Source organism: Cladophialophora bantiana (assembly GCF_000835475.1).
Source record: "Cladophialophora bantiana CBS 173.52 unplaced genomic scaffold supercont1.2, whole genome shotgun sequence".
Lineage (NCBI taxonomy): Eukaryota > Fungi > Ascomycota > Eurotiomycetes > Chaetothyriales > Herpotrichiellaceae > Cladophialophora > Cladophialophora bantiana.
In genome coordinates this window covers 1,495,928-1,508,865 of record NW_015971576.1, presented here as the reverse complement: position 1 = coordinate 1,508,865, position 12,938 = coordinate 1,495,928, and the positions used below count along the sequence as shown (strand labels likewise).

The following is a 12,938-nucleotide window of genomic DNA, read 5'->3' as shown; positions in this document are numbered from 1 at the left end:
CACCTTCACCTTCACCTTCACCTTCACCTTCACCTTCACCTTCACCTTCACCTTCACCTTCACCTTCACCTTCACCTTCACCTTCACCTTCACCTCACTTACATCATCATTCTGAAGCACTCTTGACACTGAAACCGCCCTGTCTTGAGTTCTCCGTCTTTGCTATCCTCAGGGACACCCAGCAAGCCCCCTGGTCGCCGGCAGACAGCATCTCAGGCGTCATCGAAGGTAAAACCAGTCTTCGACTTTCTGGGTCTCGTGGCCGCGTTTTGGTCCAACGACTTGGAAGTTGCATCTGTGTCCACACCGACGACACCAATTCCTATTCACAGGTATGCTTATTACCACGTCATTCACCAGACGCGTGTTTATCAATATGCTGAAAGATACCTAGTAGTTTTCGTCTCATACAGTGCTCCAGCCAAGCCCATATGCTGGATTTCCAAATACCTGTTACGGCCGAGTATGCACACAGCAACCCAGAGGGCGCCATACCCATTGTCCAAATTGCTTGGCTCCGCGGGCTGTAAACCCTTTTCCGGCCAAAATCATGAATGGTTGTCAAGAAGCCGAGTAACATTTACCATTGCAATTACACACGGCACCGAGAAAACAGACTGTGGCGCTGGCAGCCCTTTTGGGGTAAGTGGAGGTGAGTGTCGCCTCTCATGAGGCGCCTTGGACGTGACAAGCTGAATCGAAAAATACCCAAGTGGCAACTCGAATGCCTTCGCTGTTGGAACAGAGGTGGCTTTCGTCGATAAGGGGTTCCTGTTCTTATTTTCAATTCGGCCGGGTGCGTTGTGCTCGAGGGGTTTGGCTGGTGAGGCCTAGTAGCCCCGCCGGGGGAGGGGGTTCAAGTAGAATAAATCATGCTCAGAGGTCTCTTTGGGATTAGTTCTGTTGACCCCCGACCAGATACTTTGATTTGTCCGGTTCGTCATAACTATTAGAAAGAAAGAACACCGATCACGCAATCCCAAGTCCAATAATCTCAGAAATAGGGAGTCCGAAGAGCGCCTAAAGATAGCAACACTCCCTGGAAGAGTGGTTTTGGTGCCCACCAGCCCAAGACCCCAAAGGTGCCCCAACCCCTCGCGCGCCCTAGCCCCTCGCCAGGCCTGGGACCCGAATCCTCAGCCTGGTGATCTCACACCCATCCTTCACCGCCCCCATTGGTGTCTCATCCCAGTCTCGTTTTACATCTGCTCCACGTTTGCGCGTTGAGCAGGTTTACTAATTCAAAACCTACCCGCCCAGGAACGAGCAATTTTCGCGTGATTGAGCGCCATAAGTGAACAACAGACAACAACCCCTTTGTTTTGAACTCAGTACTTAGGCTTCAGCCTTCGCATTAAGTCACCCAACCTGCGCTACGCACAATTGTCGCACCGCTCTTGGCCTTCGCATATCGCATTACTGGAGCAGTACTCTATATAAACGTCTTCGCGTGCCCGCCGCCTCGCTTACGAACCTGGCATCTCTCTATTTCCCCTTACGCCCTCGATTCCTCCCGTGTATCGCTACATTCGCGGTCTCACCTAGTCACGCAATCTAAACCGCTGTCCAGATACGTAAATTAATATAAAAACAATCACTCACGATGTCTGAACACCACTACAAGTTCAACGTGACAATGACCTGCGGCGGCTGCTCCGGCGCGGTGGAACGCGTGCTCAAAAAACTCGACGGTAAGTCGTCCTCTTCCATGCCACCGTGTCCCTTCTAGCCCTCCCACCCTCTTCTACCTCTTGATTTTCATTTCCCTTGCTCGCGCCATCCCCAGACGTTCCGTATTGACACTAAGACCATTCCCCAGGCGTCAAAAACTACACCGTCTCCCTCGACACACAAACCGCCGACGTCACGACCGAGGACTCGGTCTCGTACGAGACCGTGCTGGAGAAGATCAAAAAGACTGGCAAGACAGTAAACTCGGGCGAGGCGGACGGCGTGAGTATGGCCGTGTAAGATATCCACATTGAAAACCACAAGACGAATTAGAAACGTCAAGGAGAGAAGGGAGACGGAGGCACATCAAAACAAGAAGAAAATAGTCAGTAGGAAGGAAAAGAAACACGGGCTGGAACAGAGCAAGGAAATGCAATGTTAGCTCGAGAAGGAGGGGATCAGCCTGACTTGCAATGCGCGGCCCGTTACATTTGACGAGTTAGCGGAGGGGAAAAAGAGATGTTCAAGAGGATGAAGAGAATGCAGCAGCGTTCATAACGAGCATGCAATACCACTTGAGTTTTACAAGTAGTTGGCGTCTTCAAGAAGCATTTCGTACAAGATAGATCCTCATCTTCAGCCTGGGAACGAATAGAACAACCAACCACAACGGCATTGGAAATTGGATTCAATTTCTTCCACATTGTCTCTCGCTCACGTACCGGAGATATAGGAAGGATATGCCTAAGTATGACTGTTTGCCTGTACCAAAGAGGGTTCCAAAAACGGTCAGCGCTCACTCCGCACTATGGAGAACCGACGAAAGAGAGATGAAAGAGAGAGAAGTATCTCGTCGGCGATTTGGGTTTTCATAGTTCATATCATACAGAGTACGGTACCTAATAAGGTACAAGGTACTCGGTATTGCGGATTACATGACCCATTTCAAGGAGCTAAACCCTTTAGCCTCAACGGCTAGTGAGGCACTATGGGTGATTACTAACTTCCACGGCGAGCCGGGGGGTGCCCAGGTAGTACTTGTACTTGATAAGTATGAAGCTGTGAGTAAGTTTTACTTGCAGGGATTATGACAGTTTTACAACCCACGAGCCGAGGAAACGCTGGAGCTCTTCCGCAATAGGCATCGTCTTGCTTTGAAGTAACGGCCGTGCCGGCGCAGTTCCACCAGCTGCATGACGTCCTGGCCTCTTGACTGTCTCGTCCTTGAACCATGTGCACCATGGAGAAGTCAACCGAATGACTTGGTAATGCAAGCCACAGACAATTTGAAAACATCGATACGAAGGTTTGATACCTGGTATACGAGGCCTCAGGAAGGAAAAAAGTATATCAGGAGACATTTCCCTGCAGTTCAATGCGAGTTTCCCTTCTTCACCAGCGCCTCTCTTTAGAAGTCAGATAACTTCTACAAATAGGTCGAATACCTCTACCACACAGCACTACTCCTCACCTGCGCCTTCACCATGTCCACCTCCAAATCTTCTTCCTCTTTGATCCCCGCTGATCCGGCGAAGGTCATGGTCATCAGAGATGTCACTCCAAACATCACCACGCTCAGTGTACCTTTCCTGCGGTTCGGACACATCAAGGTTGGCGGTCGGGGTACATTGGTCAAGCTACAGACGGGCAACGTCGCCGTTTTTTCCCCCGTGGCGCTCACACCGGATGTCAAGGCCAAAGTCACATCTATGGGTCCTATCAAATACATCGTTGCGCCGGATATCGAGCACCACATATTCCTCTCCATGTGGGCTCAAGAATATCCCGAAGCAGAGGTGATTGGCATGGAAGGGCTGCCGGAGAAGAGGGAGGGCGATCCGGCCACAAAAGGGACAAAATTCGCACATGTCTTCTCTGCGAAGAACAAGCTCGACATGCACATCACTCCCGAGTTCGACACCGAGTTCTCATACGAGTATTTCGACTCCCATACCAACAAGGAGCTCGTCTTCCTCCATAAGCCCAGCAGGACCATGATTGAGGCGGACTTGCTCTTCAACCTCCCGGCCACCGAGCAGTACTCCAAGACGGGAATGCATCCGAATGCCGGTATCCTGACCAAGCTTTTCGCCGGCATTATGAACACCAAGGGCGAGATGACCTGGCAAAAGCGCTTTCTCTGGTACGCGGCTGCCGGCAAGGATAGGAAGAGTTTCGCCGAGTCGGCCAAGAGAGTCAAGCAATGGGACTATGACAGAGTCATTCCTTGCCACGGAGACGTTATTGAAACTGGCGGCAAGGCAATTATCGACAAGGCGACCGCGTGGTTTACAGAGGGCAAGCACTGATCGGCTTCATGGTCTGGGCGCATGTGAGAGACGTAGGTGGCCGTTGTGTTTATTTGGCTTTTGTAGCTCAGAGATACCATTATAGCTTATTGTCGCCAGCCTTTAATCTATTCCATGGCCGAACTCGTATTTAACGACCACATTCGCGAAGCATGCCGCTCGAACTGGAACTCCGTGTTCGATCCTCGAGGTCACATAGACAAAACCAACAAGATCGACTATAGTATCCGATAGCCTTTGAACCAAGGCATGGGCGAACAAGCAGAGAAGACAGCCTTTACCTTTAATAGACAAACGCTCCGGGACTCCACTGCCAGCGCCCGTTCGAATATGTAAGAATGGCCATCAATCGCCAGGTTAGATACTACATACTCCGCCATTACGGTCCCGTGCATTAAAAAGTACGCTCTGAGTAACTGATAGTGGACATTCTACGCATATAGCGTAAAGTCATGTAAGACGATTTGCTTATTAGCGGAACTGCTCCTCCCTCTCCTCTCGTGGCTGTACCGAACAACTTCTCTTCTCACCTCAGTAGTACAGAGACTTCTGCCACCACCGACAGCGCGCGTTGTCGTTGGGATCCGGGACCACGTCCAGACCCGTCACGTTCAGGTCTAGGATCTCCCTCGATGGCTGGTACACAGGGATCGTGACCGCGTCGCCCTTGCGGTTGGGGTCGCCGCTGAGCGCAAAGCGCGTGAAGAACCGCTGCATGAGCAGGGCGATCGTGGCGTTCACGCCGCGCCCTGCCGTGGCGGCGTTGTAGTACGTGTAGGCCACGTCTTGACCGTGGTAGGCAGGCGGGACGCTGAAGCGGTATCCGTACCCGGCCGCTAGCTTCGCGGCCTCCTGGAGGAAGAACGTGTTGCATGTGAACGCGCTTTCCTGCAGCGTCAGCTCGGCCCGCTCATAGAACGACGTATAAGGGTAGCTTCCGTTGAAGATCGGCGGGTAGAGGTCCTGGGCCACGTAGTTGGCCACCGAGGGCTGGATGCCGGGAAACGTGCTAGAGATGCTGGACACGAAGATTGAGTTATTGGTACTGTCCGGGTCGGTGAAGTAGAGCGTCTCGTGGGCGTTGAAGCCCGTCATGATCTGTACCGACGTATCATAGTTCCCCTGTGCCAAAAGGTTACCAGGCAGCGACGGTACGAAATCCCCGTCGACCGCGGGCGCAAATGTAAATGTCCCATACGGCGATCCCGCGACGAGTTCCACATTGGCGGCCGAGAGAGAAGCGAACGGAAGCTGGCGTGCTTCTTGGATCGTCGACACGTTAAGGAGTCCGAGATATTTCTGCAACAGATTGTCCTGTTCCCAGTGGCTGGGGAACGGTTCAAATCCGGGGGATTGCAGAATTGCTCTCCGAAAAGGCGCAGGACCCTTCAGGCCTGCAAATGCGGTGATCTGGTGCATGATGGACCCGGCACCAGCAGATTGTCCAAACACGGTGACCTGCTTTGGATCGCCTCCGAAGAGATGAATATAGCGCTGCACCCATTCGAGCGCCATTCGCTGATCGAGCAGACCAGCGTTGGCCCTCCCATTGGATTGGACGTTAGGTCCTGACAGAAACCCAAATGCACCACCCTAAATCCATCCAACGTTAGAGATGTTTAACAAGGCAAGACGTGCACGAAAGAACTCCTACCCTATAATTGAAGGTAACGTAGATAACGCCTTTGCCACTAGGGTCTTCTTCCCGGCTTCTCTGGATAAGGCCAGCGGGATTTCCATCCTCATATTTCTTGCTAAAAGTGAATCCACCTCCATAGACCCAAACCATCACCGGCGCTCCTGTGTCCTGTTTTGTGCTGGCGTTGGGAAAAATCTGTTTGGGGACGATGACGTCTAGGAACAGGCAATCCTCTCGTTCTGTGGAGTCAGGCTTGGGAATGAGGCTAGCATCACATGCATTGGTGGAGTTGATGGAGCCGCTGAGCAGAGCCAAGCCACAGAGATACCAAACAGGGTATGACTGAGGGCAGGTTCCCCCGGAGCTGCCGTTCTGAACAGTTCTGTTCGTCAATGGAGGCTGGGGAGCCGTGAAGCGAAGATTGCCTGTTGGGGCCCGAGCATATCGGATGTTGGAGAAGTTGTAAAAGTCCAAAGAGTCCTGTAAATGGTCAACCAACTCGTATTTCAGGGAGCTAATTAATGCTTGCCCACGTTGTATGCTATTGCCTGATGGAGCCCATACCCAAGGTCGACAACAGGCAACTTGACACCCTGCGTAACCCAGCAGAAGCCGAGAATCGGGGCCAGAAGCACTGAGAGCAACATATTCTCAGCGAAGGAAAACGACGAAAGTTGCCGGCTCGTCTCTGGCTCTTGACGTAGCAAGAATAGCCGCTGGAATTGTATATGTCAACATCGCTGATTTCAAGGTGCTGCCTTCTATTTGTAGCATGCAGAGGTTCCTCTTTTCAGACGGACAGTGGTAGGGACTTCAACAGGTGAATTTGGCACACAGGACTGTTAAGCCAAGTGGCATGCTGCAGAGCATAGCGGTGCCCATAGCAACCCCGATTCGGTTCGCTTGTCGTTAGCAACAACGGCCATTGAAAACGGTGAGGATAGGAATCCAGTCCATTGTTGGTTAGCCTTGCGGAGCAGCCAATAAAGGTCCGCGAGCGGAGGCTCGGTAACCGCTTTCACCTTACCGTCAACCAATCACTTATTTCGACAAGGGGAGGAGGATGCAAGGTAGCCTGTCTTCAGGGGCCTCCGGCATCAAATATCCGACACGAGCTCTGATCCGTAAATTCAGAGATGCAGGCAGTTCAATTGATTACATTAGCTTTCTCTCAGTAGCACACACCTTCAAAGTGATCATCACTATATGCCCACAATTCGCTGTGCGTGAAGGGAATCGTGTCTCTTTGGTGGCACAAGATCTGGCACATCGAAAGGGCTAGTCTAATGCCCAGGCTGGTCCCAATTCGATTTAATTGACTCGAAATCCAAGTCCTTCGTTCAGGGTTTGTCGTAGGTAACATGCCAGCCATGAAGAGAGGCCAGAGAAGAAGTTCACTACCTGGAATTGAGTCCGTCACTATATCATTCTGATAACGACTGGAGTTGTATGGTGAGCCACTCGGGCCTGGTCTCAAATGGTAGTCAACGCTCAGGCAGATTTCAGCGGTCATCTGGCGCAAGATATTGATGGTTGCGCATAGTTGCTTGGTATCGAACACGGTTGTGTTAGAAGTGGAGATTGCCATGGATAAAAGCGTTTCGTGGATTAAAATACGGGCGCCACGATAGTTGTTCCAGAGCGAGGCAATGTATAGATTGGGATAGACCTCAAACGGCATTCCTTCGAAATGGCTGTGTAGGGAACAGTCCTGAAGACAGCAAACGGGAAGAGATCTGGACCTCCACGACATGGGGAGCTGGTCTTGCCAGCTCTGAAGCATGCTATCGATTGGCAGAAGCATGGATGAGACGTCAATAATATCTCGTGCCTGGGATGCTCTGATCAGTGACCGAACAGATGCGAGTACCTCGACAATTTCCGAAAGCCGATTAGAAAGATGGACAACTTCGCAATTCCCTCCAACATGGGCGCATTCCAACCATGTCGACCACTTCTTAAGAGAAAAAGGCACAGGTTTCTGTAGCTGATATGCTGAAAGGACCTGGAGCGATTGTATTCAGTAGGCTTCTTCTGCAGCCGGCGAGCGTCAGGTGCAAGATGACATGAGACTGCACTTACTATGAGGCGCCGAATCTGCAGGAACATTTGAATGCTAACCCTGTCTTGGAACTGGCTGGGACCACGGAAATCGATAAGAGCTGCTGCGCCAAGTATATGCTGACTCCAAGCCCTCATAGCTTCGCGTCCTTTAAGGGCAATAGTCTGCCGCTCACATGTTACTTGCCGCCTCTCGGTTCATGCAAGTTTTGAACGCTCACCTCATATATCCCTAGAAGCATAATGCTGGCAAGGACGTCGTCTGACTTTGCATCTACCGGGTTCGCAAGTGCATGTCTACATTTCAGAATCCCCAGCCCGAATAAACGGTGACTTTCCTGCATCCAACTTGGAACGTTCCCAGCGTTAGCAAAACTAGCGAGCGCAGCAGCGTGCGCGATCGTAACCAAGGGACCATCCGGCCGACTCTGTGCGTACAGAGACGGCAGGTATTCAAGGGGTCCAGGTTGGAATCTCTCGGAAGATGCCAGGGGTTGGTGCACATATTGAGAAAAGAAGAACGAGACTGCTCGCGTCATCACGTCCATGTCCAGCCTGCACGGTGATACGTCTGGACTCGAGGCATTCGAATTGGGGGAACATCGCCCAGAGCTTGCATCCGATGCCGACATGTGGGGGTACTTGGGTCGATAGGCCTGGTATTTCCGTGTGACGCCTTTGGTTTCATCACGAAAATAGAGGTCGATGCCTGACCGATAACCAGGGCAAGACCAGTGAGCCTTGACGCACTGGAGACATGCCGGTTTGCTTTGATCACACTGATTCAAAAGGTGTTATTCACATGCTTGACAAAAGTTTCCCGGCATTGCATCAATACTGCTTACCTTGATTTTTCTCTTCTGACAGTTGGCGCAGGCTTTGCTGGGAAAACCATTATTGACCATCGCCGGGCGTTGATCGTTTCGGAGGTTGATCAATGAGGTCTTCGTACAGGACCGGCCACGGCTTCTGGAGACTCGTCTTGTCCAAGTTGAGGTCAAAGGCAACTCTCTTCATGTAGGACTAATGAAGTCGAGCAAACGCAAGCTTTCTAGTCAAGAACCCACCGAGGATAACACGAAAGCGTTATAGGCTAATGGGTACTCGGTACACCGCACCTTAGCAAAGCATTGCAGACCCCAATACCGCCCGTTAGTCATCTGGCCCCGGTCTGGGGGCGGAGGTCCAGGAGGGGACAAGGGTCTCATTTACGTGCGTAAGCGTTTCCCTAAAGCTTCGAACAGGGCTTCGAGTATAACAAAGCCTCGCGCAAAAGTACGGGAGCACAATCGACGATATCCAGGGCAACGAAGGAGTTGCCAGAGGCAATCAAGGGAAGAAACAAAGGGGTGAGAGTTGTCTCTGGCACTTGATGTCGATTCCTTGGCTACTTGAACGCGCCCTACTTACGCGTTTCAGGCGCGAGCTAGACAGAATAATATGTAAAACCCACCCTCCCATCACCCCACCGAGTTACAATTCCTGTCTCTGGCCGAAAACACCCAAGTGTGACTACTCCCTACGGACCGCAGCTACTATTGCTGTCCTCTGTGTTCAGTTCTTCTCTTTAGCACACATCGTGATGTTCGCTCGCGCATCATCTCGCAGCTCAGTTTGATCATTCCCCGTGTGGTTCAACATTCAGGGGTATCAAAGAACATGGCCTCAACTCCTCCTTCTCCGGGAGAACGCTTTGAGATTGCGTCCCAACATGCAGCTCTAATCCGGGCTCTTCTCTCTCACCCAGCCATGAATCTTACCCCCGCCGGCCTTCCTGACCGCACCAAAACCCATCCGACACTCTACAACGTCACTGACTTCGAATTGAGAACCTACAAGGAGTACCTTCTCCCTATCCTTCCGCCAGATGCAGAAAAGATATCACCGGCCCTGGCTCTTTCGCAGGCGGAAGAAGTGAAAGAGAATCCGGACTTGATGAGCGATGATATGTACCCACGCATGAACGTGGGCGGCTTTGGCGAAAAATGGAGGGATGCGATTGGACGTACGGTCATGATCACGGATATCATTCTGAATACGAGCAGGCAGATCCTGTTTGGCGGGACCTTTGACTTTGGGAACGAGGTTAAGGAGAAGGCGAGGGTGTTGGACTGAACACACATTGGACAAAAGCGAGAGAGGGGAGGTGAGGAGTCGGAAGGGTAAGGAGCTGAGAAACAGGGTAGGCGTTGATCGGGAGCAACGCCGTGTTTGTGTTATGAGGAAGGAAAGGATGTCGGCCGGGTGGTCGGGGGATTCTGTTTTGCGGGTTGACCAGAATGAGTTGGGCGCCGAGCGGGAACACTAAGTGCTATCCATTATCCAGCACAGTCTCAACAGGCACATTACGGCGCAGGTGGCAAGATGGCAAGATGGGAACCATGACTGAGACGAGGCTGAGAACAAGCGCCTCGTGGGTATTATTACGTCATGCACCTCGTGACAACTGACACCTCCCGACCTGCAATGGACTTGATTTCCACCCGCCGGCGGCTCGCTTACCAGTTTTGTTGTCTCTCAATGCTTCGTTCACCACATTCAGCCTTGCCAGCTTGTCAATCCTGTCCGTGATCATCTTGGGATTGGTGAGCCTCAAGCCTTCTGCCCGGTTTTGGTAGCATGTTTTCCTCTCGCAACTTCCCAATGACGTCTTGTCTGGTCTTCTCAACGCGTTTCATGTCACGCGCCAGGGTCTTGGACTCTGGGAAGGACAGCATACAATGTGGCGTGCCCCAAAATCAAGGCAAGGGATGGATGGCTGTTCTGTGCAACGAATACAGTGCTGGTCTACGATGACGGCACCAACGGTGGCTGGCAAATGGGGAATATCTGTGTCGCCTTGTTACCACCTCGCACCCTAGTTTCACCGACCACTCTTCACTCTTAAGGTGCCGCTTCTCCCTCTTCTGGTAGGCATTTCTCCTCTGACCTTGTCTCTATCTCGGGATAGTATCTTTTCATCTTGTGGTGTCTCTCCTCTCTCCCTCTCCAGGAAACCCTTACAGGACGCCCATCAACCCATCATCAAAATGCCTGTTGTGTCCAGAATCGTGTCTATAGGCCTGCGTGTTTGTGAGCTCGCTTTCGCTGGTGTAAGTGCAGCTTCGTCCCATCCCGCCATCATTCTCTAATTGTGCTCAGGTCGTTGCGGGCATCGTCGGCTCCTACCTAGATGATTACCGCCACGGCAACGGTTGGCCCCTTGCGCGTCTCATCTACATCGAAATTGTGGCTGGAATCTCTCTTCTTCTTGGTCTACTCTGGCTGCTCCCATTCGCAGGCGGCTTCTTTCACTGTGAGCCCCAGACAACATAATATGGCGCGTAAGGGAATACACATTAATAAACGATTGCTCTTAAAACAGGGCCTATGGATATCATCCTCTCGTTTGCCTGGTTCGCCTCTTTTGGGCTCCTCGTCGAATGGGCGAACGGCACCAGCTGTGATGGAGACACCTTCGACTGGAATCAGATCAGCTTCCACGGATTCTGCGGTCGCTATAGGTCTGCTGAGGCGTTCTCTTTCTTATCTGCGATTTCCTGGATCTTCAGCGCCTTGGTAGGCCTCTGGTTCGTTCATCGCGAGAGGCGCAAGACTGTTGCGGCAGCTCCCGCTGACGGAGCGTAAGATTGACCACAAGAATTCATAGGAGTCAGTATATGCTTACCGAGGCTGCCAGATACGTACGCCGCCCGTGGTACCGGCGCAGTCGTGCCTAGACGGAGGATGCGGTGAAGCATCAGGATGAAACACATAACCCGTTAACGGTTGATCAACATCCGGATCTGAAATTCATGCGGAGTCAGCAGGCGAAAACGGCGAAAGAGGCTGTCCTTAATGTCTCAGAGATACCCACTATGCATATTACCATGCGCTCGGTATAGGGATGCAGTGTTGCTAGGCAGCTAGTCGTAATAACGAGTGTCTAGCAATGTCACAGACTTTGATAGGTGAAACCAAATTAAATGATAATTGTTTGGAAATGGAAATTCTGTGATTATGTCACACGACCTGGGATATCTGCCAGTTTGCATTTGACTACTCGAGCGTCATCGTTCATCCGGAGACTTGTGAAGATGGAGCCCTCCACCTCTCCATGGCTGAGATCTCCATCATCTCTCAGTATATATACTTTGTGCAAAGCACCTACTGTCAGTTTCAAGTATAAGTCCTTGTTGATTCCGGTCCATTCCCACCCCGTCGGTGAAGTGAAAGAAGCCTCGTAGCGAAGACCCAGGTTATTGTCACCCATGTTCGTGTCTCTTTCCTTGCCTTCAACCTCTTAAGTAACCCTTTCTTCCTGTCTCCTCATCCCACTACTTTGTGAGCTCTTGTCAACTCCTCTGCTCGACTTACCAGACTCCCAAACAACAAACTCTCTTATTGGCATCATGGCACCTGTATCGCCTTCGGCTCGCTAGAGGCGTCCACAGACAAACCGGTCACATTCTTAACACTTCCAGCAGATATTTGGCTCAAAATATATGAATTTGCCCTCGGCAAAATCGAACGCGAAAGACGTTTCATAAACGAGACAGGAGATATCTCACCCCTCGAATCTAAATCTTCGAATCCTTTTGCTTTTTTAAAGGTCTGCAAAGACGTTCAAAAGAGGTTCGTGGAATATTCTGGCTCTTCTACGCAGCCATCAAGTCCCCGTGCGGAGCTCTTTCTTCCGAAGCCTTGCCAGTGGATAGGAGAGACCCGATTGTTCTGCCTCCTAGCCGTCCGATGGACTTTATACTGTTTCCCACGTTGACCGGAACAATCACTACTTGAGCCCTACCCAAGGGTAAAGCCTATTCAGCTGGGACAGTACTACGATGATGCCGAAGATGATGAGGAGCGCTCAGTGGTAATGCCAGAACTCATATATGTCATGGACGTGGTCAATAGCAATGTCCCGTCGAACGAGACCGACATTCTCCTCACGGCGCTGGGCAAGGATGACGTTTTGGGTCAGGACATCATCAAAAAGGCAACAAAAACCATCGAGCAGAAAAACATCACGGTCGAGATACCATGCAAAATGGCAAAACCAACCTAGCCTATCGCATGCACCTCCACGGAATCTAATCCACTGAGGCACAGCGACTGTTATGCAGTTGTCTCAAAAGGAATGAGTCATCTTTCGCTTTCATGTCTGGTTCACCGCTCGCCTTTGCGCAGGTGCTCGTCTGGAATGTGAGCGGTACCACCTTTGCTGAAATTCGAGATCTACGAGAAAGCAGCAAGAGGGGGTGAAGTAGATGAGGAAG

The 12,938-nt window shown here is 51.4% G+C and overlaps 6 protein-coding genes across 6 annotated transcripts; 5 read left to right on the top strand and 1 right to left on the bottom strand.

Annotated features, from left to right (window-relative positions):
• Positions 1 to 1,603: 1,603 nt before the first annotated feature.
• On the top strand, positions 1,604 to 1,971 carry Z519_01555 (uncharacterized protein; the record flags this gene model as incomplete). The annotated part of the gene is made up of 2 exons (XM_016759312.1): positions 1,604 to 1,691; positions 1,820 to 1,971. 2 exons carry the CDS (start codon positions 1,604 to 1,606, stop codon positions 1,969 to 1,971), a joined length of 240 nt encoding a protein of 79 aa, XP_016624640.1.
• A 1,184-nt stretch (positions 1,972 to 3,155) lies between these two features.
• On the top strand, positions 3,156 to 3,980 carry Z519_01554 (uncharacterized protein; the record flags this gene model as incomplete). Its single annotated transcript, XM_016759311.1, has 1 exon — positions 3,156 to 3,980. The coding sequence occupies one exon, from the start codon at positions 3,156 to 3,158 to the stop codon at positions 3,978 to 3,980; it is 825 nt and encodes a 274-aa protein (XP_016624639.1).
• Positions 3,981 to 4,511: 531 nt separating this feature from the next.
• Z519_01553 (uncharacterized protein) lies at positions 4,512 to 6,266 on the bottom strand (the record flags this gene model as incomplete). Its single annotated transcript, XM_016759310.1, has 3 exons — positions 4,512 to 5,573; positions 5,629 to 6,099; positions 6,153 to 6,266. 3 exons carry the CDS (start codon positions 6,264 to 6,266, stop codon positions 4,512 to 4,514), a joined length of 1,647 nt encoding a protein of 548 aa, XP_016624638.1.
• Positions 6,267 to 9,339: 3,073 nt separating this feature from the next.
• Z519_01552 (uncharacterized protein) lies at positions 9,340 to 9,795 on the top strand (the record flags this gene model as incomplete). The annotated part of the gene is made up of 1 exon (XM_016759309.1): positions 9,340 to 9,795. The coding sequence occupies one exon, from the start codon at positions 9,340 to 9,342 to the stop codon at positions 9,793 to 9,795; it is 456 nt and encodes a 151-aa protein (XP_016624637.1).
• Positions 9,796 to 10,709: 914 nt separating this feature from the next.
• Z519_01551 (uncharacterized protein) lies at positions 10,710 to 11,307 on the top strand (the record flags this gene model as incomplete). Its single annotated transcript, XM_016759308.1, has 3 exons — positions 10,710 to 10,772; positions 10,822 to 10,975; positions 11,045 to 11,307. 3 exons carry the CDS (start codon positions 10,710 to 10,712, stop codon positions 11,305 to 11,307), a joined length of 480 nt encoding a protein of 159 aa, XP_016624636.1.
• Positions 11,308 to 12,538: 1,231 nt separating this feature from the next.
• Positions 12,539 to 12,727, top strand: Z519_01550 (uncharacterized protein; the record flags this gene model as incomplete). Its single annotated transcript, XM_016759307.1, has 1 exon — positions 12,539 to 12,727. The coding sequence occupies one exon, from the start codon at positions 12,539 to 12,541 to the stop codon at positions 12,725 to 12,727; it is 189 nt and encodes a 62-aa protein (XP_016624635.1).
• Positions 12,728 to 12,938: the final 211 nt, after the last annotated feature.